Source organism: Artibeus jamaicensis, unplaced genomic scaffold, assembly GCF_021234435.1.
Source record: "Artibeus jamaicensis isolate MK-2021 breed Jamaican fruit bat unplaced genomic scaffold, CSHL_Jam_final contig_851, whole genome shotgun sequence".
Lineage (NCBI taxonomy): Eukaryota > Metazoa > Chordata > Mammalia > Chiroptera > Phyllostomidae > Artibeus > Artibeus jamaicensis.
Genome location: NW_026521986.1, coordinates 14,419,635 through 14,446,643, shown reverse-complemented (window position 1 = coordinate 14,446,643; position 27,009 = coordinate 14,419,635). Strand labels below are relative to the sequence as shown.

Below are 27,009 nucleotides of genomic sequence, written 5' to 3'. Positions count from 1 at the left end.
TCCCTCACACGTCTTGATCAGTTTCTCACAAGTAGTACTATCTCCATTCTGAGTAAGCTTAGCCAGAATTGATACAATCACACAGTTCAAAGCAGCCAACTGCAGGCTGCGTTCCAAAACTAAAACAACTAACTCTCCTCCAAGTGAGTAGTAACGCCTATAGGCTACAACAGAGGCATGGCTACTCGACTTTGCTCCGAACCAGAGAACACGCTCATAATGGTCTTCACGCCATGACACATCGAACGTCCACGGCCATTTCCTCTTCCTTCCTTCTCCGCCACACATACTTGTCCTCTGAGTTATGCATAACATAATCTCTTGCATTATTTGTTCCATTGTCTGTACCTCTCATTTTTTTCTACATTAGGAATTAAATTGTAAGCTCAGACAAGGAAAGAATGGTTTGGGTAGAGTTTCTTTGTATATGGCTCTATACTGATAAGCGACTAATGAGGGCCTTTTCCTATCTTCAAGCCTGTTTCCTTTACATTGATCCCCAATTAACTTATTTTAAATAATATCAATTTCAAACTCGAATTCCCCTCCAAAGTATGCAAATCTGAATTGTTGGCAAAGTTGGAAACATCCATTTTTCTAACTGGACTTTAAGATTAGAGCTCGTGACATCTGTTAGATCACTGCACAGTAGAACGGTGCACTAGTTAGAAGTGTATGCTCTGGAATCAGCTAGACCTGAGTTATAATCTTGACTCTGCTGCTTACTAAGGAAATAACAGTAATTACCTCACAAGGTTCTTATAAAAATTAAATGAGATAATACTTGGAAGGCACAGTTGTAGGCACATAGTACTCAAGAAATCTGGTTGCTACTGTTATTGCAAACTCAACAGTATGTATGTGGTTCTATTTATTAATTCCCATAATTCAACGGCATTCATACGACATGTCCTTCTACTCCAAGCATGCACTGAGTTATAACAAAGATCCGTAAGAATTAGGAGATAGTCCCCCTTCCTCAAAACATTTTAAGCAGGGACGGCACCTAGCACACAGCAGGCACTCCCCAAACATTTGCTGAAGAAGAAGAAAATGGAGGGCACCTAAGATAACAACACGGAAACAAACAGAAACTGCACAGAGTCACGGTCACAATTGTAAGAGCAAACAGAGCGACTTAACTACACTTCTGATACTTTAAAATCTCAGGGAAATATTAACATCGCATCTACTATGAACAATGTGAGAGAGGACAATGCCTAAATCTGACTTCTATAACCAAATTTATGCCCTAATCAGAGAGCACCAGACCTTCCCCCTCTTCAACGCGAATACACTAGATTGGGAAAATACGGCATTTAGTGGTGGCCACTGAAGGAGCTGGCTCGAACACCACCCCGCTCCTTTATGAGGTATTTCTGGAGTTAAAGAGCACGTTATTAAAGGCATGTCAGCCAATCGGCTGAGATGCTTCCATCTGTAGGGGCTCACACTTCTCTCTCCAGTATTACATAAAAGTAATGTTTTTTTCTATCCTTTATCCTGTTCTCGTAATGGTAAAAGTTGCTATTTGCAGATATTTTCCAAAAGGTTATGACTATTATTGGGAATGTTTAATAAGAGGCCCTCTCACTCCAGCAGGAAGACAGGGTATGATGTTTTCATTTGGCCCTCACACCTAACTCCACCCCCCACAACATCCCCCACCCACTCACATTAGTTCACTCACAGACCCTCTGCTGGAGCACTCCCTCCCTACCCCCTAAAATCCAAAAGGAAAGCAGGCAGCAGCCTCGGAAAGAGTTACTTCATCCATTTGGCTAATGGGTCACATATTCCATGGGAAAGGATCCAGGTATGGAAAAGAGGAGATGGTTAGGCCTTGTGTATAAGGAGAGAGAGAAGAGTATTAACTCACGGTTCTTAGGGCTGGGTAAAAGGTGATAAAATTCCAGTTTTGGAATGAAATGGGAATATCTTCCCATTATGTCCACATGTTGCCAGCTCCCCTAGTGCCTGCTGGCATCTTCCCAGGCTTCTGTCTGGCACCTCCACCAAATACCTCAAAGAATCAGACTCATTCCAAAGCAGGACCAAGGGTCCAGCCAAGCACTTTGATCTGTGCAGGGGGTCTCCAGGGATTCAACCCAGGGAGAGGTAGGAGGGAGGACAGCCTGCCAAACGCATTCTCTAAAGACTCGTCACCACCCCCTTTATGAGGCTCAGCACCCAGGGAAGAGTCAGGGCACTGGGTTCTCAGCCCCACCAAAAAAGTTTAACTTTTCTGTTCTTTATGATGCTGGTTTTAAAATAACAAATCACTAGGGCAAAAGAGCATTCCAAAAGAAAAAAGCCCCAGATGAGCTGGGAACAGGTCCTATTCATCTTGACTCATGTCTAAGAAAGTAAAAAGCAAACTTGTACCACCAGTGACTTTCAACAGCAGTTCCATTTGGCAGCTAAAAGCCAAATCCAAGCTAGTGCCGTCTATGAGATTCAAACAACCTGGAGCTCCTGGTGTGGAGCTGAAGGAAAAGCTGTTGGACAGGAGCTTTCACGCCAAGGTCAGAACAGAGACAAGACAAGAGATCTGACCAGGGCCTTCTGCCACAAGAGACCCAGGGCCCAGGGCTTCCCGGGTGCCTCAGGGCCAGGTCGCAGGGCTTGTAGCCAGGGCCTGGGACCCTGATACTTGCTGTTTCAGAACCAGATCCTTCGTAGCTTCAGCATGAAAGGCCTGGCCATCAGTGTTTATAGCACAGTTTTTAATCCAGACTAAATTTAAGGGTTTTTCACTGTGAAAGACCGGTCAGTAAGTAAGCCTCTGCACATGTAGGAAATGGCTCAGATCTTATGGAAAGAGACTAGGGGAATTTAAAAGGGAGTACTGACCACACACACATACATCTACCTCCGCCTCCTCCCTTCCAGAGTCCCACGGGAAGGACAGGGAAGATACTTTCTTAAATAAATGAAATGGTAACAAGGTTAGAAGCTGTTAAAGGATCCTGTCAGATAGAAAGTGGGTGGGGCGAGCTGAGAAAAGAGCAGAGGCAGCCCCTGCCCAGCATGTCAGAGGGGAGCGTGACCTTCCCCAGGAGGCCTCTGGGAAGTTCCAAGCTGGCAGTGAACAAACAGGAGCAGCAGTGCGTGGAGGGACGAGAGTCGCAGGAGTAATTAACGCACGGCACTGGGAAGCGCCAGGCCAGTGGGCCTTCTCCAACACCCAAAGCTTTGCCCTCAGAGCAGCACCCAGCTGGGGAGGACGTCTTGTACGAGTGCAGGGATCCGAAAGAGTGGAACTTGAGGCCACGCTATCCCCCGACAGGCTAAGGGGGACGGAGGGGAAAGGTAGCCCTGATCCAAAGAGGAATCACCAAATCTTCCTCGGTCTTCACGGTCAGGCCTGCCCTGTTTTGGCAAGGGGGACGGAGGAGGCGTGCTCCACTGCACTCACGCCCACCGCAGGTGCAGCCAGACAGTCTGCACGCTGCGACCCGGCGCAGAACTCAGACCACCTGCTGTCCGGGGAGAAGCCCCTGGGGAATCCGTCAGGCCAGGTGTCCGTCTGCATCAGTCCAGTCTTTTGTGCATAAACGTGACTCAACACACCTACAGCCACTGAAATTGAGAAAACCCAATAGAAAGAAAAGACGACCCCCAAGAAAATTCACCAAACAGAGGAGAACTTTTATAAATTGTCAACTGGTATCTTCAGCAAGACCAACGGGCCAACTGCACCCGTTGAGCAACAAGAAAGCACATCAGAGAGTCGGAGCTTCTGCAGACGAGGACAGCCCCTAGAGAACCGCAGTAAACAGGACACACGAGTGGGCGGAGCTCGGGCAGGAGGCCCAGAGGACAAAGGCGGGCAGTGGGAAGACAGAGTTTCACGTGAGAGGAAGGCTGACATGATAACCCAGACTGCCTGGCAAAGGAGTTGCAGAAACAAAAACTGAAAAAAGGACATTTTTCCCTGAACTAAGGAATCATATTAGTTTCTACCTGAAAATGACTGACCAAAGAAAGAATTTTTTTAAAGAACCCAGACTGAAATTTTGGTTAAATTTCAAAATTCCATGCAGTCAAGTTTCTATCAAGTTTCTTACTCAACTTTACATAAAGCAGAGAAACTGAATCACAGTTATTAAAAGAATATAAATGTTTAAAAATCTTTAAGATATAGAAACAATAAAAAGTAATCCAACCTAGAGGTACAAGGTGGAAGGGAGGGGAGGATATGGTATCAGTACAATAAATATCAAACTGGGAATTAACAAGTACGATGCAGAGTTGAGAAAAGAAGAAACATAATTCAATTATATTAGGTTAGTAACTACTAATCTAAGTCTAGGGAATGAGACTGCAGTTAGAATTTTTTATTTATTCCATGTATGTTTTTTATTAAGAACAACTTTTAACAAGGCTTTTGCAAAGAATTAAGATACTGATGACTTCTGAAAGAAAACAGGAGGAAGAGGAAGATGAGGAAGATGAGGAATAGGAAGAGGAGGAAGAATGGGGGGAAGAAGAGGAAGAGGAGGAAGAAGAGGAGGATGTTGGGAGGGAGAAAGGGAGAAAAGTACAACAAGGCCCCAGACGGAACTGGGTTACTTTCCTTGACGGCCTTGAGGGCAGGATCCCACAGCCCTGCTCACAATGAAAACTAAATGTCTGTGCTATTAATTAATGCTTATGCTGAGGAATTAAGACGACATTATGCTGAAAGTGGAAAAGAGACCTCTGTTCTGCTGACACCAAAGGTTGCCCTCCCCCCAAAAATTGGCTCAAGCCACTTTTCAGCCAGAGTAACTGTTATGGAAGTGACATTACAGTGACAGACAATCTAGATCTACCCTCAATTCAATTCTGAATGCAGATTTCGGAAGGGAACACCTGCTCTTAATGAGAAGGAACCATACTCGTAGCTAGAACACAGGGTGAAAGGGAAGAGCAGAAAGGAGAGAGGCTGTGATGGATACTTACATTGTTGATCAGGTAGACACCCCGCCCCCTAGAGGAGGCCACTGGTTTTACTATCCAAGGTCCCCGATCCTTTGAGTATGAATCTGCTCAAAATATTGGGAGACAGAAAGTAGGAGAGAGAAACAAAGAGAAAGAAAGGAACATGAGTTTATCCAATTAAATTTCAACAATGGTTATCTACTCAGGTACCCAAAGAATTTTCCCAATTTCTAAGTGGTGGGCAGCAGCTAAAATAACATATACTTTTGGACTAGTCTTAAAAATTAAACAAGAACAGATACAAAAACCAAAAGAGAGGGGCAGTGAGGGTGGGAGAAAGGAGGAGGGAAAGAGAAAAAAAGAGGAAGGAGGGGAAAGAGAAAAAAAGAGGGAGGAGGAGAAAGAGACAAGGAGAAGACAACAAAATTACAGCAAATACTACATAATATATTTTTTCACCATTTCCCCTCTTGAATGAGAGGATGAACAAAATCCAACTTTTACCACTGCCTGCTGAACATGAGGACGCAGATCTCTGTAGGCACCTCGAATCGAAACCCGGTCCAAAGTTCAACAATCTTCCCCTTTAACATTCCTTGTGGTCCTTCCTGGTTACGCTCTCTGGATAGTGGCTGGATCTTCCTAGCTTCTTAGACCCACACCTTTGGAGATACCTTCAACCCCTGCTTCACTGCTCGCAGCCAGTTGGTAACCTTATTCACTCTATCATCTTTCCACGCTGGCTACCTAGTCCAATCCACCTACACTTCTCGTCTGCACTACTCAAGAGCCTCCAGAGGGACCGCTGTGTGGCTTGCCCCTGCTCCCTCCAGTCGTTTTCTGCAGCTGTTTTTGTGAAGACCAGCCTGTTCACCTCCCTCTCCTTCTCAGAAACCTCCTCCTATGCACACTCGAGCCAGCGCTGGGAGGGTCAGACAGACACACAGAGTCATGGAGAGAACAAAACTGCAAGGTACAATATACGAGGTGGACACAATGGGGAAAAAAGAAAACTTAAAACAGACCTTCCAAAGAAGGGGAATGCCTCTTTGAAAGAGAAAGTGGTAGGAATAGATGGGTTTCTCCTAACACATAAATACAACACAACGAACCTAACGATGCTGGGCTTCTCCCCAGTGGCTTTGAGTTGAGAGGCCACACACACTCTGGATGACGGGCAAAGAGGGACTGGGATTCCGGCGAGACTGAAACCAAGGAGACCCTGCTACCACCACACCTTCCGCGTCCTCCTGCTCCCACACACACGGTCAGTCTCTGCTGGGATCTCTGGGTGGCCATGGCAGTGAGGGATTTGTTTTGGGGACTAACACCCTTTGCCTGTAAGAACTGCCCCGATGCTAAATGTGGCGGCTTTGGGCTGCAGCTGAGCTATTCTCTGTGTACTTTGACCTTTGGGATTCATTTTAGTTAAGAACATGTAAAAGTGTGAATAATTGTTAAGGATGAGCTTCCCCAGCCCACCACCTGCCTCCCGAGGCTGGGGAACTCCGAACAGCAGAATCAGCAACAGCAAAGCGGGGAAAAGGAATTTGCAACTTAGATCCCTTTCGTCTTTCACGGGGAATTATTCTGGACTTCATTTCTCATCGGGAACCAACAACAGGAGGAGTTTCTATTGGGCGCCCTTTCACAACGCCGCCATGTTCGCTGAAGCATTTTTATGCTATCATGTTGGTTTATGACGTAATTTTTAACTTGCATGATGCAGTGCTATAGCGCAACATAACTTGAAATAGGCAATAATATTGAACACTTATTAAGCACCTATAAAGCACCATTACAAGTGCCTTGCATGTACAACCTACTTAAACTTCCCAACAACACTGTAAGGTCAGTATTGGTAACAGTCTCTTTTTACAGAGGAGAAAGTTAAAGTACAGAGAGTTATTACATTGGCTCAAGTCACACAACGAAAATTCTTAACTGAAATTTTCAACTTTGAGTGCACTGTAGCTTTGAGGTTAACTTCATTCATCTAATTTGATACTTGATTCTGACCCCCTTCAGAGTCCTCTGTGGGCACACACGGAACCGTCAACCTGTGCTCCCAGGGCAGGCCACGTGCCAGGAGTGAAACGCCCCCACCGAGGCAGACCCTGAGGCCCAGCGTCCAGAAGACGAGCACTCCACAGGGCGACCGGCCCTGATTCTTAAGTCCAACTGGTTAAAAGTATCAAAAGCCCGAAGTCTAGAGAGGGGTTCCCTTCCTCGCTCCACGTTCCTCTCTGTGTCGTCTCAGACTCTTCTCGCAGACACGACTCCTCTCCCCGCATAGTGAGGAGCAGTCACTGAGCACGCCCGGCCTGGCACCTTCAGCCAGAAAACGCAGCGGTGCTGAGCGCGGCCTCTGACGCCGAGCGCCTGGGCTGAATCCTGACCCTGCTGTCTGCAAGCTGCCCCACTTATGGAAAGTTCCCTCACCTCTCTGCACCTTAAGTCTCTTGACCTGTAAAAGTGGGAATAACACTAGTACCTACCTCGGAGTGGCGGCAACACTTACAAGAGGGCCTCATAGAAAGGAAACGCTCATTAAGTGCCAGCTGTTGGTGTCATTACTATTTAAACTCTCACAGAAGCCCTGCCTCACGCCTTATCTGCACACTGAGCCTGCTGAGTCGGGCTCTGCCCCATGAAGGGAAGCCTGAAACAGCCCAGCTCCTCCGCTTAGACCCTCAGAGGTAAGTTCACTTCAAGGCAAAAGAAATACGAAGCCCACCAACACCGGGACGCAGGCCACGTGTCCCTCGCTAGCTTTACCAACAATCCGGCTGACATCTGGATCCCTGTTTGGCTCCCTTGTATATCTTTTCCATTAGTTTGAACTCCAAGGAAAATCAGTGAGACTGAATGATACCTCCAAACACCAAAAGATCCACGATACTTTACCCCCAAAATATAAGTCACAGGAGTCCAGAAATCAAGGTGACGAGAGAGGCATCAAAAAAGGGTGCACGTGTAGTTTATATGCACAAATACATACGTCCTAACATGTGCACTAACTCTTGCCAATGAAGAAGACTGTTGCACGAGAAAAGAGCACATTTATGACACCATTGTGTCCTTACATAAATGGTACTAAGAATAAACATACAGGTAGGCAGTTGGAATAAAAACAGCTTTAAAGTTATCTCTGCAGCTGTTTTACTAAAGACACACAGCATTTTTAAGGACTTGAGAAACCACGATTGGTTACCGACTTGAAGCAGCCCTTGAGGTACGTCGGCCCCTCGTTCCGTGGCTGCGGACGGACACAATGAGTCAAACTTACTGCAGAAGTCCGCGTACTCAGCTGGCAGCAGGAAGGTCTGAGGGAGAATGTGAAAAGTCTTAAATCCATGCGTATGCTGCATTCGAACGATGTTTTTGTACAGTCGGTCCTTCCGGGTTAGTTCATATGACCTTAAAATCGTAACAGCATTTCCATTTCAGTAAAGGCTGACTCCGGGGTTCCCAATGTTCCCACATTCCAACGAGTGCACAGTTCACGGTTCTGGAGCCGCTACTGAGGACAGGAGCAGACCCCCCAATCTACCCTTGTGTCAACCCTGAAGATTCATCAGTCATTTTCATGAAATAAATTTCTTTGGTCGTATTTATTCATTAAGGTATAATATATGTATAATTCTATGAGTTTGAATGAACACGTACAGTTATGTGACCACCACCCCAACCAGGAGACAGAACAGTCCCAACACCCCACAAAGCTGCCTCGGGCCCCTTGCAGTCCACCCTTCCCGCCACCGCCAGGCCCTGGCAAACGTCCACCTCTTTTCTATCCCTGTAATTTTGCCTTTTCCAGAAAGTCAAATAAAGGGAATTATATGGTATGTATCCTTCTGAGACTGGCTTCTTTCACTGAACCTAACACACAACTGAAACTTTGGCTTGTGGTTGTAAGTATCGGTATTTCGTTCTTTATTAGGGCTCAGCAGTAACCCACTGTTTGGGTGCACCGCAGTTTGTTTACCCGCTCGCCCACTGACGGACATGTGAGCTGTTCCAGCCTTTGAAGATTATGAATAAAGTCACTATAAGCATCTGTGTACAGGTTTTTATGAACATAAGTTTTTATAAGGTTTTGTGTGAACATACATTTTCACGTCTCTAGAAGTGGGATTGCCAGGTTTACCAAGACTGTTTAGCAAACAGTATTCATTATCTACTACTGCCTAATAAATTACCCCCAAACACAGCAGCTAAAGAAAAATAAACATTTTCTGTCTCCCACGGTTTCTGTGAGTCAGAAATGCGGGAGTGGCAGAGTGAGGCAGGTCTGTCTTGGGGGTCCCTCATGGGGCTACAGGCAAGGAGCTGGCCAGGCCTGCAGTCGTCGGGCCTGCCTGGGGCTGGGGAACCTCCTCTCCAGACAGCTCACTGGTCAGGGGCTGGCTATTGGCAGGAAGCCTTGGTTCTCTCCACGTGAATCTCTCCGTGCAGCTAACCGAATGCCTTCTTGACATGACAACTGATTTTGCCCAGATCAAGTGAGCCAAGAAACAGCAAAAAAGCAGCTACCACATCTTTTATGATCTGGTCCCAGAAGGGACACAGTGTGACTTTGGCCACATCCTATTCCTTAGAAGACAGTCACTAAGTCTAGCCCACATTCAAAACCAGAGTAATCGAGCTCAGTCTTCTGAAGGCAATGTCAAAGAACTCGTGGACACATTTATAACTACCATATCAGTATGTGTTTAATCTCGTGAGAAACCGCCAAATGGTTATGCGAAGTGGCTGCACCACCTGGCACTTCCCACCAGCATGTCAGCGGTCCAGTCGTGCTGCACCCCAAGCACTGGGCACGCCCAGTCTTTCTGTCCTCAGCCACTCCGATGCGCTAGTGTATGGCAGAGTCTCATGTGGTTTTAATCTGCATCCCACTGATGGCTGCTGACACTGAACATATTTTCATGTGCATCTTCTCACACCTGTGTAGCCTCAGTGGTAAAGTATCTGTCCAAATATTCTGCCCATTTTGAAAAAGAAGGTTGTTCATTATTGAGTTCTAACAGTTTATTATATATTCTAGACATAAAGTCTTTATTTAACAGACACATGTTTTACAGGTATTTTCTCCCAGTCTCTGGCTAGTCAGAGACATTTTAAATTTTGATGAAGTCCAGTCATTTTTTTCTCTTATGGATTATACTCATATTGTTATATCTCAGAAATCTTTACCTAATCCAAGGTCATCAAGATTTTCCCCTATGTTTTCTTCTAGAAGTTGTGTGATTTTAGGGTTCACATTTAAGTCTATGATAATGTCAGGTACCTTAAGTGGAGCAAGAGCATTACCTGGGAAAGTGATTAACCTTTTGCACTTCAGAGAGGGTGCGAAGCAAGAAGGGCTTCAGGTGGGATCCTGTCCACATGAGGTTATAGTCAGTGCTGCTTGGGTGAACCTGGGGGCACACACACAGACAAGATAAAAGCCGTCCGAGATAACTGCTCTCCAGGAAGAACCCTGGATGAAAAGCCTTTGACTGTCCACAAAGTACTCGCAGGAGTGGCCCAGTCACTATGTGTGCCTCGCACGACAGAGGTGGAGCACACACAACATGGGGATAATCAAGTTTATTTAAAGAATGGAAGAGTGGGGTGAGTCTCAGACACAAAAATTAGAACAAATTAATCCTTCTAAGGAAGTCCACAACGCCTCTTAATATTCTTGCACGTCAGTGTGTAAGAAGAGGGCCCAACCCCAGAACTCCCTTCTCAGAGGCTTACAGATGCCAGGTGTAAACTACTGATCAGAAGTAAAAACTTGTAGCAGCAAACCAACTCAGAATTCATTCATTCGTTCATTCATTCATTCATTTGTAAGAATTCATTTGTCCATTCTTTTAACAATTATGTATTCTTTGCCTACGATGTGATAGGTGCCACACTGAAACCTGAAGATAAAACAGCAACAAGATATAACCTGGTATTCAGAACTTCAAAGTGTCTACTTCTGAACTCAACCTTGGACAAGGAACTAGCAACCAGACCTCTGGCAACGGTCTCAAAATACCTGCAGTGAGTCTGTTCAGCCTTGTTACCATCTCTTTTGATATCAATATTCAAATTTTCTTTGGAAATAACATACTCTGGTTTTAAAGGACCTGCCAATCACTTGTCCCTCTCTTCCCCAATAGAGTGAATCCATGACCCAAGCTGGACCAGTCACTCTATCCCCAGAGTGTTCCTGAATGACGAAAGACACAAGGACAATGAATGGAGTAGAGTCACCTCCGGGGAGTGCCTACAAGAGGTGGTCCTGTAGATTCTTATCCCAGACCCCTGGAGCTGTCCTGTCTCTCTCCTTCCATGGGCTGCCTTTTCAGTTTTTCCTCTGATTCCGCTAGCCATCCAGTGTATGCTTCTACAAATCCCCTTTGGCTTACGTTAGAGTCTGTTTCTGTTGTTTGTAATCAAAGAAATTTAACTGGGTAACAATTCCTTACAGGCAATTTTGCCTCTAGCCTAAGCCTAAAAGCATAGCAAGAAAAAACGTTTTTAACTGTGGAAATGTTTTCTATGTATTGCAAAAAGAGAGTGGAAAATCCACTCAGAAACTCTGCACTAAGCACTGGTCCCGTGTGCTTTCTGGAGCTGGCGGTACAAACTTAGAGTCAGGTGGCTAGAATTTTCGGCTTTTGGACAGATCAGGGGACGTCGTCGAAATGAGCTTACTTCATGAAATCCGTGGGCTGTCAGAATGCTGCGTACGAGGCGACTGTCTGTTCGCACAATCTTGTAAGACAAATGGTAACGTTCTGCAGAAAAACAGAATCGAGTTCAGTACCCAGAGAGTCAGCTGTAGAGACAGAAATGAACTGTAAGAGGACAGCTTGCTTAAGTATACTGAAGAACTACACCGCTATCTTTACGCTACTAACAGTAAAGGGCACAGACTATTTGGGACCTAGGGTTCTTAACCTGCAATTTGTTGGGGTTACTAAATATGTATGAGGGGAGGGCAATGCCATCTCTGTTTTTACTTGTTTCTGGTTGACACCTAACATTACCTTCAATTAGGGATGGAGGCAAAAAATCAGAGTATTATTAGGAGCACCTGTGACCCTGCCGCCAGTAGAAGTCGGGTATTTTAATGTTATTTTATAGTTGTTACAGTTATCTCAAAATATCTCTTATCCTCGTGGTACTTAAAAATTATGGAAGTGAACAGACCTACCATTAGATCATTATTTATTGCACAAATAAAAAAAGCATACACATCACAATTCAAGGGTTGTTTTTTTTTAATCAATGTACGGTTGCCTCTCATGCGTCCCCTGCTGGGAACTGGCCTGCAACCCAGGCATGTGCCCTGACTGGGAATTGAACCATGGTTGTTTGATTTGCAGGCCTGTGCTCAATCCACTGAGCTACACCATCCAGGGCTCAATTTGAGTTTTTAAAAATATTTTTATAATATGTTGACACAATGGATTTTCTTTGTAGTGATATGTAATTTTTTGAATACACTTAGAAAGCATTCTGAGCCCTGGCTGGCATGGCTCAGTGTTGGTTGGATGTTGTCCCATAAAGTGAAAGGTTACTGGTTCACTTCCAGGTCAGGGTACAGGCCTGGGTTGCAGGCCTGGTCCCCGGCTGGGGCACGTGCAAGAGGCAACCAATTGACATTTCTCTCAAACGACTATGTTCCTCTCCCTCTCTTTCTCCCTACCTTCCCCTCTCTTTAAAATAAATAAATAAAATATTTTTTAAAAATTCTGAAAAGAGACTCATCAGGACAGGTCAGAACCCCACTCCAGCCAGTGCTCTGTGTGCAGCAAGTCTGGTGACCAGTGTATCTCAGGCCAGAAGTTACAAACTGGTGACCTGAGGACCCAAACCTGCCTGCAGACCTGGTTTGCTCCTTCCTCATTAAACTTTAAAAATAAAACTGAATTAATTGCTGCCCTTTTGAAATTGGTGGAATTCGCATTTAAAAAAATCTAGATTTCTGGGCTTCTCTTGAAAACCCTGGTCTCACACTCGCTCACTCTCTCTCTCTGGTATGGCAAGAGTCAACCTGAAGAAGTGCAAGTACTTCCATGCCATCCAGGTCGGCAGAGCCCCGCCAGCCTGCATCACTCATCCTTGTTTCCTGCCTGGCACCTGCAAGCATTCTGTGCTTGTGCCTAAGAGGACAGTCTGCAATCCTGTGCGATTTCCACATATCCCCAAGGACTAACACTCTGGCCCATTAAATTCAATTTCTTTGTATGCATCACTGCAGATAGCTTGAAAACATTAGCTAAGAATTCTACAGAGCAATTTTTTAAAAGGACTGTGTATTACCTTAGTTCTTAGGAGATATGAAACATTTGAACTAATTCTCAAATGTGGGGAAGAGGGAGAGAAACCAGCAAATACAACAAAATGTTAATAAGTGGTGAAACTATAGAAAGAGTATACATGGGTTCATTGTATTATTCTTAAACTTAGACAAATGAAAGAATATTAGGCCTTTTCATTATGATAACTGTGATCACAACATCTCCATTTGCGTTCTCGCAAAAAGCCAAAACATCAATTGCTGGGGGCCAGCACTGCCCGGATTCTGTGCCTGCCCTGCAGCGCTTGCCGGGCAGAACCAGGCCACAGGGCAGGTGATCAGTAGAGTGTGCGGGGAATATACAGAATGGTTACATGGGGACCGGGGGAGGTGGGGGTAATAAGAGAAAGACTATGTGTCCGGAACCCAGCTGTCAGGGTTAACATCCTGGCCCTCCTACCTCCTGGCTGTCATCTTGAATACGTTCCTTCATTTTCCTACGCACAATTTCCTCACCTTTAAAACGGAGTTGATAACAAAGATACTTACCTCATAGAGTAAGTATTTTTATATGCATTCACTGAATCAGTTAATACCAGAGAAGCTTTTAAAATAGTTGATACATAATAAAATTGTTGTATAATAAAAAAGATACATAGTAAAATAGCTATTAGTACATAGTATCAAAGTCAATTATACATTTTAGATAGCCAATAAAAAATTAAAATGCTGTTAATATTCCTTGTCCTACTTCTCCTAATACAGAAGAAAAACGTCATTATCGCGGCACTTAGCCGCAGGCCTGCTTCTCATGGTATGTCAGTTTCAGCAGCAATGACCAATCCTTTCAATCCACACCTACTAAGTGCAACCCAGCTCGGATGCACAGAACATGTTCCAAAAGGGGAGCGCAAGAAAGGCAGGGGAATGATACAGAGCCATCTGACTGCTGGTGACTGCGATTCAAACTCATGCCCTGTGTCCAAGTCCTGTGACCAGTAACACTTACTACCAGCCAGTATGTGTGTGAGCAGACACTATAAACCGGTGACTCACAGGCCAAGTCCAGCCTAAGGACATGGTTTGTTCATTCTGTGTGGTGTTTTAAATGTACAATTGAATTCGTTTCCAATCTTTTAAAATTGGAACAATATAACCATCTAGATTTCTGGACTTCTCTCGAAAAACCTGGCAACTCTAGGCTCTCTCTTCCCTGGCAAGTCAAACAGACTTGCAGGTATAAACTGAACCTGCCCAACCACGTAAAAAAGAGCCACTTTGCCCATGTTTTCTTCAATATAAAGGCAAGACGCAGGGCATGGTCCTCCTTGACTACTAGCAAACTCCAAACATACTGGAGCCTTTGAATGCACGTTGCATCAATTCCACTGTGAGCCTGCACAATTTTCCTCTCCTCCAACCACTTACATGTATCTCGGGAGACAATGGGAAGTGCTGGGACCCCTGGCGAGTTCCAGGACTGACTGGGGCAGAGCAAGTGAAAACAAGAAACCGACAATCTGTCGACACAGAGGCACCCAGGGAATGGTGAAGCGCCCCAAGGGGGTTGGTCAAAACTAGCAAGGGAAATTAGAATGAAAGTAAAACTGAAGTGCTTTTGCTCTGACCGGTGTGGCTCAGTAGGTCAGGCCTCGTCCTGCAAAGCAGAGGGTCACCAGTTCGACCCCTGGTCAGGGCACATGCGTGGGTTGTGGGTTCAGGGAGCGCCTCTGAGAGGTGGCCAATCGACGTTTCTCTCTCACATGGACGAAAAGCTGACGTTTTTGACTTTTAGAACGAGAATAACCCCGTCGAGGGCAACACCGTGCAGCCTGCCCTACTGTCGGAAAAGCACGCCTGCCCTTGTAGCTAAGGGGCACCCGACTAGTGTGAGAGAGTAACCGACCTTTCAATTTTATTTAACTCTAATTAATTTAAATTTAAATACTGATACTCAATTCAGTCATTGGAAAACTTGTTTAGACTAACCTGAGCACATAAATTTATTTTTTAACTAAAACATTTATGGAACCTAAACACAGATCAAGTCCAGTCTCCCAAGGAAAATTACGTACCATCCTGAGATGTGCTGTAAACGTGAAGTACACACTGCGTGTAACATCTCGGTGACTTTTTTATATTGAGTAAATGTGGAAACGATATTTTAGATTAAATAAAATATATTATTAAAATAAACTACTTCTGTTTACTTTTTAAATGAAGCCACTGGGAAATTTACATATGTAGCTTACAATATATTTCTATTGGGTGCTAGTCCATACAAATGCAAACTTATGAAACTGACACATTCAAAAGCAAATTATAAAATGATAATTGATTCTAAAAAAAGTTACTTTAGCCCTGGCTGGCATGGCTCAGTGGACTGAGTACTGGCCTGAGAACCAAAGGGTCACTGGTTCGATTCCTTGTCAGGGCACATGCCTCGGTTGTTGGCCAGGTCCCCAGTGGAGGGGCACATAAGAGGTAACCTGATGTTTCTCTTCCTCTTTTTCTCTCTCCCCTCCCTCTAAAATACAAATAAATAAAATCTTGAAAAAACAGGTTACTTTCAACTGAAAATATCTGTTGCCTCTGAAGTGAAATCCCATTTACATGTTCAAAGTATATACAGTTTTGAAATAAAAAAGGATATAGTGAGGAAAAAGCATATATTCCTGGAACCTTTAACAAAGCACATTAAATCACACTGTACCAAAAACACTGACAGTGAATGCAATGAAGTATGAAGCAGGGAACAGAAAAAACAAGGCCGGCATCTAACAGAAGATAACCGATGCCCCAGTTACACTTCTCAAGAGGATTTAACCTCGGGATTATGGTCTCGGCAGATCTATGTCAGCTATTTAAGAGAGCAAAAAGAAAAAAAACACCAAGAGTGTTTAACAATTCCGAAATCGGAGGCAGCAACTAGCAAAAGTCATTCAAATTGTTCTTAGCATATGGAAGATGAAAATATTATTCAACCTCAAGGAATTGCAAGGACACAGAAAATTCAAAAATAGAGTTTGAGAGAAAAGTTTAGTGGCTTTTTCTTTAATCACGGGAATGTGTAAAAAAAAAAGACCCGAAGGCTTACAGGTGCCAGAAAATAGTGATCACTTGAATGATGGAGACTTACATTGACAGGTGCTAATTTCCAAAGATGTTAGGGATTCTGAAAAGGAAAGGTCTGCCTGTTGCCATGAAACATGCAGATGAATTTATGTGCAAGCACGCACACAGAAATATGTCTTGGGGGAATTATTTACTTCTGTTGTCTTCAAATCCACACTTGATGTTTTGACTCAAGTCATATTTTGAAGGAGTTTCTTAGCAAATATTAGCAAATCTTTAGTTGCTCAGGATTCAGAGACTACAAATGAACCATGTTCCTTTAAGTGGTAACCTGGCAACTTGCTGAGGAGATTAGAACACAAGGAGCCCTAAGGAGAGAGGAAGAGTCACATCTCAGAAGCAGGTGCTCCCCATCTTCTAAACTCCTGGCTTATTATAGAGCCAGGACAGACCTTAAAGTAAGTTCAAAGTACAGCAGATCCTAATTTTACCAGCAATAAAATGAGTTATGATGGCTTCATGGGCCCTGATTGGCGTGGCTTAGTTGGTTAGAGTATCGTGAGGTAAACCAAAAGGTCTCAAGTTCATTTCCTGGTTGGAGCACATACCCAGACTGCAGGTTCCATAACCGATCGATGTTTCTCTCCATCTCTCTCTCCCTCCCTTTCCCTCTCTATAAAATCAATAATCATGCCCTCGGATGAGGATTTTTAAAAAAAGATGGATTTATGGGTGAATTTTATCAAACATTTAAAGAATTAACACCACTCCTTCTTAAACTCTTCCAAAGAGGTACACAACTAATTCTAGGGAATCAACAGTAGAGTGGATGAAGTGGAGAATCAAATCAGTTATTTAAAATATAAGGAAGCAAAAACAACCAATCAGAATAGCAAGAAGAAAAAAGAATTTTAAAAAATGAGGATAGTATACGCAGCCTCTCTGACAACTTCAAGCATTCCAACATTCACATAATAGGTATGCCAGAAGGAGAAGAACGAGAATAAAATTGGAAACCTAGTTGAAAAAATGACAGCAAACTTTCTTAACTTGGTAAAGGAAATAGATATACAAGTCCAGGAAGCGCAGAGAGTCCCCAAAAAGATGAACCCAAAGAGGCCCACACCAAGACACATTGTAATTAAAATGTCAAAGGTTAAATACAAAGAGAATCTTAAAAGCAGCAGGAGAAAAGCAGCTAGTTACCTACAAGGGGGCTCATATAAGACTGTCAGCTGGTTCTCAAAATAAACTTTGTAGGTTAGAAGGGATTAGCAAGAAATATTCAAAGTGATAAAAAGCAGGGACCTACAACCAAAATTGTTCTATCCAGAAAAGCTATCATTTAGAAGCAAAGGATAAATAAAGAGCTTCCCAGACAAGAAAAAGCTAATGGAGTTCATCACCCCCAAACTAGTATGATATGAAATGTTAAAGGGTTTTCTTTAAGAAGAAGATCAAAATTACGAACAATAAAATGGCAATAAATACATATCTATCATTAATCGAATCTAAAAAAATAAACAATCAGAACAGAAACAGAGTCATAGATACAGAAAACATTCCGATGGTAGCCAGATGGGAGGAGGGTCAAGGGAACGGGAGAGAAAGGTGAAGGAATTAGGAAGAACAAATTGGTAATTACAGAACAGTCATGGGGATGTAGAGTACAGCATAGGGAACACAGTAACCAAAGAACATGTAGGCATGACCCATGGACGACGTGTGGGGATTGTCTCAGGGGTTGTCAATGGAGGGGGACTGGGTGGAGGGGGGCAAGGGGAACAAAACTGGGAGAACTGTTAATAGCATAAACAAAATACAACTTTTTAAATAAGTTAATCAGTGTAATACACCACATTAAGAGAATGAAGGAAACAAAACTGAATTGTCTTAAATAATGTAGAAAAAGTATTTTACAAAATCCAACACCCCTGCATAATAAAATACACTTAACAAAAAACTAGAAAGGGACTTCCTCAACATCATAAAGGGCATTTTGAAAACACAGAGCTAACATCACACTAAACAGTGAAAGACTGTAAAGCTTTCCCAGGAAGATCAAAAACAAGACAAAGATGCCCACCTTTCGCCTCTTCTGCTCAACTCTGTACTGAAAGTTCAAGTCAGAGCAATTAGGCAAGGAAAAGAAACAAAAGGCATTCACATTATAAAGAAGTAAAATTACCTCTATTTGCAGATGATATGATCTTGTATATAGACAATCCAAAAGAACCCTCCCCCCACCCACAAAAAAAACTATTAGAGCTAATAAATGAGTTCAGCAAGGTTTCAGGATGTAAAACCAATATACAAAATCAGTAGAATATTACGAGTCCATAAATAGCCCTGACTGGTGTGACCCAGTGGATTGAGTATCAACCCTCCAAAGGGTCGCTGGTTCGATTCCCAGTCTAGGGCACATGCCTGGGTTGCAGGCCAGGTCCCCAGTTGAGGGTGCATGAGAGGCAACCACTCACTGAGGTTTCTCTGCCTCTCTTTCTCCCTCCCTTACCCTCTCTCTAAAAATAAATACACAAAATCTTTTTTTAAAAAAGAATCCATAAATAAACCCATATACTTATAACCAACTGATTTTCGATAGTGCTCAGAGTATTTGATAAAAAAATAAGAGTCTCTTCAACTAATTATGCTGAAAGAATGATATACACATTCGAATCAATGAAGATAGACCCTTGCCATACACTACGTTAAAAAATTAACTAGAAATGGATCAAAAGCCATTTATCTCCACATGTAAGAGCTTAAACTATAAAACTCATCAAAGAAAGCATAAAGATCATGACCTTCGGTTAGGCAATTTCTTAAATATGACAGCAAAAGCATAAGCAAAAATAGAAAAAATAGATAAATTAGACATCAACAAAATGAAAACCATTAGCTCATGAGAAAACACCATTGAGAGAGTGAAAATACAAACCACTGAACAGGGAAGAATATTTGTAAATCATGTTTAATAAGGGTCTAATATCCAAAAGTTACAAAGAATTCTTGTAACTCAACAAGAAAAAAACAAGCAACCCAATTAAAAATAGGCAAAGATCTTCACTAGACACTTCTGTAAGGACGATATACAAATGGCCGACAAGTACATGAAGAGATGTTCAGTGTCATAAGTCATCAGGGAAATGCAAATCAAAACCACAATAAGATACTACCTCATACCCTGTTGCATAGCTATAATCTAAAAAACAGGAAATAAATGTTAGTGAGAATGTGGAGAAATTAGAACTGTCATACATTGTTGACAGAAATGGAAAATGATACAATCACTGTGGAAAACACTTTGGCAGTTCCTTAATAAGTTAAACAGAGAATTACCACACAATCTAACAATTCCATTCCTACGCATATACGCAAAAGAACTGAAAACTGATGTTTAAACAAAAACTTGTACGTGAATGTCCATAGAAACAGTATTTATAGTACAGTAGCCAGAAAGGAGAAACGAGCTCCCATTAGTGGACAAATGGATACACAGATGCGGCGCATGCTCACCTGGGACATCACCCAACCACTCAGAGGAGGAGAGTCCTGATACTGCAACGTGGATGAACCTTCAAACACTGTGCTAAGTGAAAGAAGCCAGACACCAAAAGCCATGTATCGTCTAAGTCCATTTCTATAAAATGTCCAGAACCGGCAAATCCCTACAGACAGAAAGTAGATTAGGGGCTGCCAGGGGCTGCGCAGTGAGTGCTTAATGGGTACATGAGCTCACCTTTGGGACGATAAAAATGTTCTGGAGCCGACAGTGGTGACGGCTGCACAACACTGTGAATGTACTAGATGCCAATGAAATGGTTACGATGGTAAATTTTGTTTTGTATGTTTTACCACAATAAAGTAACAATAAGCATACGTATACATCATTCTGAAAAAATTCAAAAAGGAAAAAAATGTCAATAAGCAAAAAACTCAAGAAATCATAAATAAGCCTTTCAAGTATAACAAACCAGTACAGTCTTCTCATGGCCAAGGCCATTTCCCTACACACAGGTGTTCACAGTTTCTGCAAGACAAGGTGGCCAGGGCCACGCCCCAGTCCTGCCTTCTGTGAGGGAAGGTCATACTCACCTCCAATCACTCGAATATTGCTGTCCTTTGTCAGAATCGCCTCAGCGTGGAACACCAGAACTGGGATTCTCCTGCAGCCTCCAGTCCACATGATACATGGATGATCCCTAGAACCGTGACAAAAGGCTTTACTAATTCACAACTCAAAATCTAAACTGCTGAAGCAGATCGCTTGGTTGGCTGCTTACAAACTTTCCCCCTCCTTCGGAAACAAGAACCCCAAATGTCCCCATGGGAATCCATTCATCTTCCATTTTTAGCCACGTGGTTTGTTTAAGATTAACTTCATCCCTGATCCAGGGACAAGCCTTGACAGGTTTCAGTCGATCAGGGCATCTGTCCCCCAATGACAGGGGATGCTTCAGAGGTGAGCACAGCCACCAGCTGGAGCCAGTGAGCGTCAGGTGACATGCTGTGAGACCTCTGAGAAAGCAAGGCTTTCTTTCTCTTTTCCAGCATCTATAGAAGAAATGGCCTCTCCTCCCCCCCGCCCCCCGATGGTGTTTAAGAGTCTGAGAGAGCTGCAAATGCTACTGTCATTCTGTGACCCTGACGGGCAGTCTGGAGATGCTGGTGAAGGAGGACGTCAGGGGGAGCCTGCCGGCATGAAGGGGAGAAATGAGACCCCATGGCGCACTCAGAGCTGGGGGGCCGGTCCTTCCTAACTAATAGTTAATGGAGTCTGTTTATTTTTAGGACGATTGTGGTTTAGTTCCCAGCACACATGAAGAATCCTAACAAATATATTCACAATAATTTATGTACCCCTCTAACACCCTGTAGTCCTTTTTTAAGCCAATTCAATGACCCAGTCTAAGATTCTGAGCTAGGAACCCTAAATTAATGCCAGTACCCCAATTAAAACCACATAATTTAAATAAAGCCTTACTAAATGGAACAATAGATATTCTTCTCCAGTGAAGGACCTCTGTCTGACTTTATTCTCTTTCCCTGGCCTCAGGAAATCTCAGTTTAATAGATCTTAAATGTATATTTACTCACAGATTGGGAAACTTCAACCTCCCTAGTGCAGGGAGGTAGAAAGGGAAAGAAATTACCTGAGCACCTCCTGGATGCCAGGAATTAAACTAAGAGCTTTCATGGTACCTCACTTAATCCTCTTGCCCCCACAAGAGGTGAGCTGAAGAAAAGGTGCTCAGAGAGGTTAAGTGATTTGCCAAGGTCATGCAACTGGCCGGACACAGGGAAGGTATACGAATCCAAATGTCTGTGTGCTTTCCACCCTTCCATCACCTTAATCGCAGCTCATGATGTTCCGTATGCAGAACACCTTGAACTCAACTCTTTGGGAGCTTAAACTAATCAATTTCTTAAATGGAATAAGATCCACTGAGCCAAGATTCAGTCTGCTGTCAAAAAACTCCCATGACCACACCCTTAACAAAGGCCATAGCACAAATCTCAAGGCCAAGTCGGGCCCTCCCAACCCAAGTTTTCGAGGATCCACATTTTGAATGAGGCTGCCAGACTACCAATTTAGAAGGAAGGCAGCCTTTAGACTTGGGATGAGCTGCCAAAAGCCTTTTAGAGAGGAAAGCGAAGAACACCATACCTAGTTCTTCCCGTTTTCTAGAAATGGAATGTGGATGTTTATTGTTCTTGCTCTTTGACCTGGGAAACAGAGCCCACTTGTGGGAAATGGTGTTTAAAGGGTGAATTTTTCAGCAAAAAGAATTGTTTGCTTTTTAATTTTAAACACCTGTAAAGTGTGGGCATGGGGCCAGACTATGCCTGATCTCTTCCAACTTTAATTTTTCCACTATACTTCCAAGTCGCAGGATAGAGGGAAAAAATAGGCGGCCCAAATGACAAAGTCTTGGACAGAAACCTTGGAAACTGTCCAAAGCTCCTGGTCAATCCAGCACTGCCTACAAACCGGCACAGCTGTGCCTCATCACTTACAACTGCGGGTCACGGGGTAAGACTGACGCGAGTCAGGACACAAACAAGCGGAGCAGAGGCAAGGCCCTAACTACACTCTCCGGGGCAGGCCAGGTCCCTGACGGAGAAATCTTTTCACCTAAAACGTAGAAAAAGATAAGACAGGCAGTGGACGACTTATTAATTCAATAAGGCCAACTAAAACATACTTAAGGCAGATGCTAAACCGCCATTAAAATTGTGCTCCCACCACGTGGTGCTAAAGGGAAAAGAGTCAAAATGATTACTATGGATCTTAAACGTCCTTTTATACCAGAAACAGGTACATGTTAAGAAAACGTGCTCGGGGTGTCCAACCAGCAGTCTCTGGGTCATGTGAGGCTCAGGACGGCTATGAATGCGGCCCAACACAAAACTATAAATTTACTTAAAGCATTATGAGATTTCTTTTTGTTATTACGTGTCACACTGCATCTAATGTGTGGCCCAAGACACCCCTTCTTCTTCCAGGATGGCCCAGAGAGGCCAAAAGGCTGGGCACACCTGCTTTACAGGCAGGAAAGGGCGAAGCATTTGAATGATTAATGACCAAGGTAGACCAGTTTTACAATTTGCTTTATTGAAAGCCTAAGAACATTTTGATTTTTAAGAAGCAATTTCATGAGGAATATATTATTATTCACTCCTGGGATGCAGCCTACATAACTCAAAGCTTCCATGCCTTATTAGTACCAAGCCCCTGCTGGAAATGCCTTCCCCACGTCTCTCTGCTCGTTCAATCCCAGTCTCCAAGGCCCAGCTCCCTGGAGCCTGGCCCAGTTCCTGCATCCCTCAGTGATGCCTTCTTCTCTGAACTCCTGTAGCACTCACTGTATAATCACTCGTGTATGGCCTTTTATTTTTCCCATGTAAATGTTGATGATCTTTTCAACCAACATAAAGCCAGCTTTAAAAAAGAAAAAAAAAAGATTTTACTTATTTTTAGAGAGAGGGGAAGAAAGGGAGAACCGACAGGGGAACTAGCCCACAACCCAAGCACGTGCCTTGACTGGGAATCGAACCAGCAATCTCTCACCTTGCGGGAAGATGGCCTGCCAGCCGAGCCACACTGGTCAGGGCAAAGCCAGCTTTTATGATACAAGTTAAAGTTAAACTATTTGTCAGTGACAAAACAAATATCAAATCCTTTTATGAAAGTTTCCATGTCTATATATTAAGTCTGTATTCAGGATCCCCAAGCAAAATATAAGAGCCCCTTTACATTGACTATTTGAGATAAAGCCATGCAAAACAAGGACTGCATGGGCACTTTTTGTCAGTTTCTAGTCCTAAAGTCCAGGATCACAAGGCATTAGTACTTTAACACACCCTGGCTGGTGTAGCTCGGTGGACTGAACACGGGCCTGTGAACCAAAACGGTTTGATTTTCAGTCAGGGCACATGCCCGGGTTGCAGGCCAATTCCCAGCAGGGAATGCACGAGAGGCAACCCTACATTGATATTTCTCTCCCTCTCTCCTTCCCTTCCCCTCTAAGGATAAAAAAATAAAGTTTAAAAAATTAAAAAATAATACTTTAACATAGCCTAGGAATCCGAGCAGACCTGACAGATGTCCATGGAAATACATCACTGGATTAAATCAACAACCTCAGATGATTTAAGGCCTTCTAATTTCCAAAGACTCTTTAAATGTGAGCCTACTGCACTAAGTGTGAACAAGACTGACCTAAGGCTGCTAATGGATGAAACAAACATCTGACGGATAAGACGAGAGCTGATGGAACAACAGTAGCAGTCAAAAATCAACAGTGAGAGTTGGAAAAAAGGGAGCAAAAGGTCCATGAATTTGGGAGAAGGGGAAGTGGGGAGGGGCATGGGACACCTTTATTCTCGGTAATTTCTACCAGAAATGTAATATTTCTCAATTATGAATACAAGGCAGCAAAGTGCAACACTATTAGATTTTTATACCGTTTTGAATGGATGCCTGTGTATTAAAACATCATTTATATTTATCATTATCTCTAAGTTATGTTACAAAACTTGCCACTAGATCATCTGGGGTCACAGCCTTCCTCTTCCGGTGTGATGAGGCTACACAACGACGTGGCATCTCTCCCCCAGGCAAGTATTCGGCCACCCAACAGGCTCATCTCACACTGGTTGTCCCAACATCTGCCTGCAATCTTTCCCAGTACCCCACTTCTAAGTATTAATCTACCCCACAAGGTAATCGTCTCCCACAAACTAAGCAAAAAGCCTTCATGCTGTTGTCTTTAGAAAATAAAATTTCACTTCCCCATGTTTTAATGAATGATCTTGTTATTTAATTTATAAGAAAGCACAAATTACTGTATCACAAGTAAGTTTTAAAAAATTTTTTGATAAGTGCATTTCAATGTAATTGTCATCTTTTTAATGATCTGTATTGTATTTTATGCACTTAAAAGCATTACTCTGATCCGGAATCCACAGCGTTAAAAAGGTTAAGAATACCTGAGCTAACGTGAACTATATCATGCTTACTCGTTCAGTCAGTACCTATGAAGTACCTACGAGGATACTAGGTCGAACCACCTGAAACTGTCAATATTCGACTGTTTGTGACCTACCAAAATGGCAATTTCGTACAGTTCAACCTAACACTTGTCAGAGGCTCAACCTCTGACCCCACTAACCAGACAGATATTTATGGAGTAAAAGAAACGAAAAGACTGATGCTTAGAGAAGTTAAAATTCTGTGAAATGGGTAAGAAGCTGCACACAGAAAGCAAGAAGTCATAAGGAGGCAAAGTGACCTCGGGGAAGGATCCACTTAATTATCCTAAATGAGAGTGACCCAAATATAATGTCAAATCTCTATTATTTTCTACCACCCAATCGTGATGAAAAGCCTTTCCCCAAAGCTTTGTTAATGCTTCAATAGTTTTTTCAAGTTATAATATTAAATAATAAAAATTTTCATTTTATAATAAGAAGTCCATGTTGGCCCTGGCCAGGTTGCTCAGTTGGTTAGAACACTGTTCCCAATATGCCAAGGTTGCTGGTTTGATCCCCGGTCGGGGCAGGCACAGGAGGAATCAAGTGCATGAATAAGTGGAACAACAAACTGATGCTTCTCCATCTCTCTCTCCCCCCCTTCTTTTCTCTCTCTCTAAAGTAAAATTTAAAAAAGAAATTTTTAAACCCTAATTTCTTTTTAAAAAAAGAAGTCTACTTTAAGTTCAATATTTAGGTAAGAATAAGGCCTTATGTATGTACGGCACTTTATAATTTACAAAGTTATTTCATATACATTATTCTACTTAGTCCTGACCATATTCCTACAAAATAGCCTGAAGAGATACTATCCCAATTTTTTCCGGTTATACAGCATACACATTTCCATGGGAACTTGTAGGGAACCTTAAAAACTAATTTTAATTATAAGTCAGTTTTTTTCTCTCTGTTCTCTGTGTCAAGTAATAAGGTTAAGGGAGGTAAAATAGCAAAGTGCTTCAAAATTCAGTAAAACTAGGTCTGAATCTCAACCCGCCGCTTACGTTCTACCATCCCTAAGGAAGTACTTTGATATTGGTGAGGATGAGTTTAATAGACTGGGAATAATAACAACTTGCTATTAAACGAGATGCGGTAGTTAAAGCCCTCATTACCACTAGCATTTATATTCTTATTACTACGAGAACCCAGCAATCAAGAACTCTGCCTCTTACCCAGAGGAACTCAGGAAAGCAATGCAGCTCGGCAGGCACAGCACAGGCTGTAGCACCGTAATGTCCAGCCCCAGGGGGACTCTGGTAAATTCCCTGACCTATTTTGTCATCATTCTATCACTGCCAAGCAGGGGTGTCCAACCCTCAGCCCACTAGTCACATGTGGCCCAGGATGGCTATGAATGTGGCCCAACACAAAATCATAAATTTACTTAAAATGTGATGAGATTTTTTTTGTTTTTGTTAGTGTTTGTGTATTTAATGTGTGACCCAAGACAACTCCTCTTCTTCCAGTGTGGCCCAGAGATGCCAAACGGTTGGACACTCCTGCAAAGGTTTTTGAGAAAGTAACATAATCAGCGTCACTGTGCTTGGAGACCTACTTTTCCTTAATATCTTAACATTTTAAAATCTCCTATGTTTGGAGCTCTGATCAGGAGTTTTCTAAGAGCTATTACCTGGAACATCTAGAGCCAATGTTCACGCTCTAGACAAGTCCAGAGCCTCATCTCCTTTCAGACAAGGACAGAACAATAAGATCTTCAACTAGATCGTGGATAGAAGCTAAGGCCAGCGTCAGACAATACCAAAAGAAGGATACTGGGTAAAAGAATATATATGACTATGCACTCTCCCTCCCAGGAGCACACCCGCATCTTTCCCTTCCCCTTTTTCTTTCCCCGCAGGCATGCATCTCTTAAACTGGAAGGGATCCCAGTGCAACCAGGGCACAGTGGGCAGCAGCAGCTCCCCTCCGCTAATTGATGAACTGTCTCCAAGGCCCCCCTTCCTCTGACTTTCCAGTGAGTCCAAGCAGCTCCATCTCTTCCCTGAATTCTTCCCTGTAACACTCCTAGGAGCCAAAGCAGCCCCACCTAGGCTCTCTCCTGTTGCTTCTTCTATCCTAAGCTCTTTGTTTCACTGTCCCCAGAAATAAAATAATAATAATAATAATAATTTTTTAAAAGAATGTATCAGTAAAAGAGAATTGTTTTCCATTCTACAAAG

General features: G+C 43.1%; 1 protein-coding gene across 7 annotated transcripts in view; it reads right to left on the bottom strand.

The window, feature by feature from the left end:
• TTLL5 (tubulin tyrosine ligase like 5) overlaps positions 1 to 27,009 on the bottom strand; it is a 259,197-nt gene that overhangs the window by 230,225 nt on the left and 1,963 nt on the right. For all 7 annotated transcript variants that reach the window (XM_037145212.2, XM_037145214.2, XM_037145215.2 and 4 more), the window contains exons 3-7: positions 20,387 to 20,493; positions 11,623 to 11,705; positions 10,243 to 10,349; positions 8,216 to 8,346; positions 4,948 to 5,030 (exon numbers count right to left, since the gene is read on the bottom strand). In XM_037145212.2, the coding sequence (XP_037001107.2) occupies positions 4,948 to 5,030; positions 8,216 to 8,346; positions 10,243 to 10,349; positions 11,623 to 11,705; positions 20,387 to 20,493 (511 nt within the window). The remainder of the gene's footprint in view (positions 1 to 4,947; positions 5,031 to 8,215; positions 8,347 to 10,242; positions 10,350 to 11,622; positions 11,706 to 20,386; positions 20,494 to 27,009) is intronic.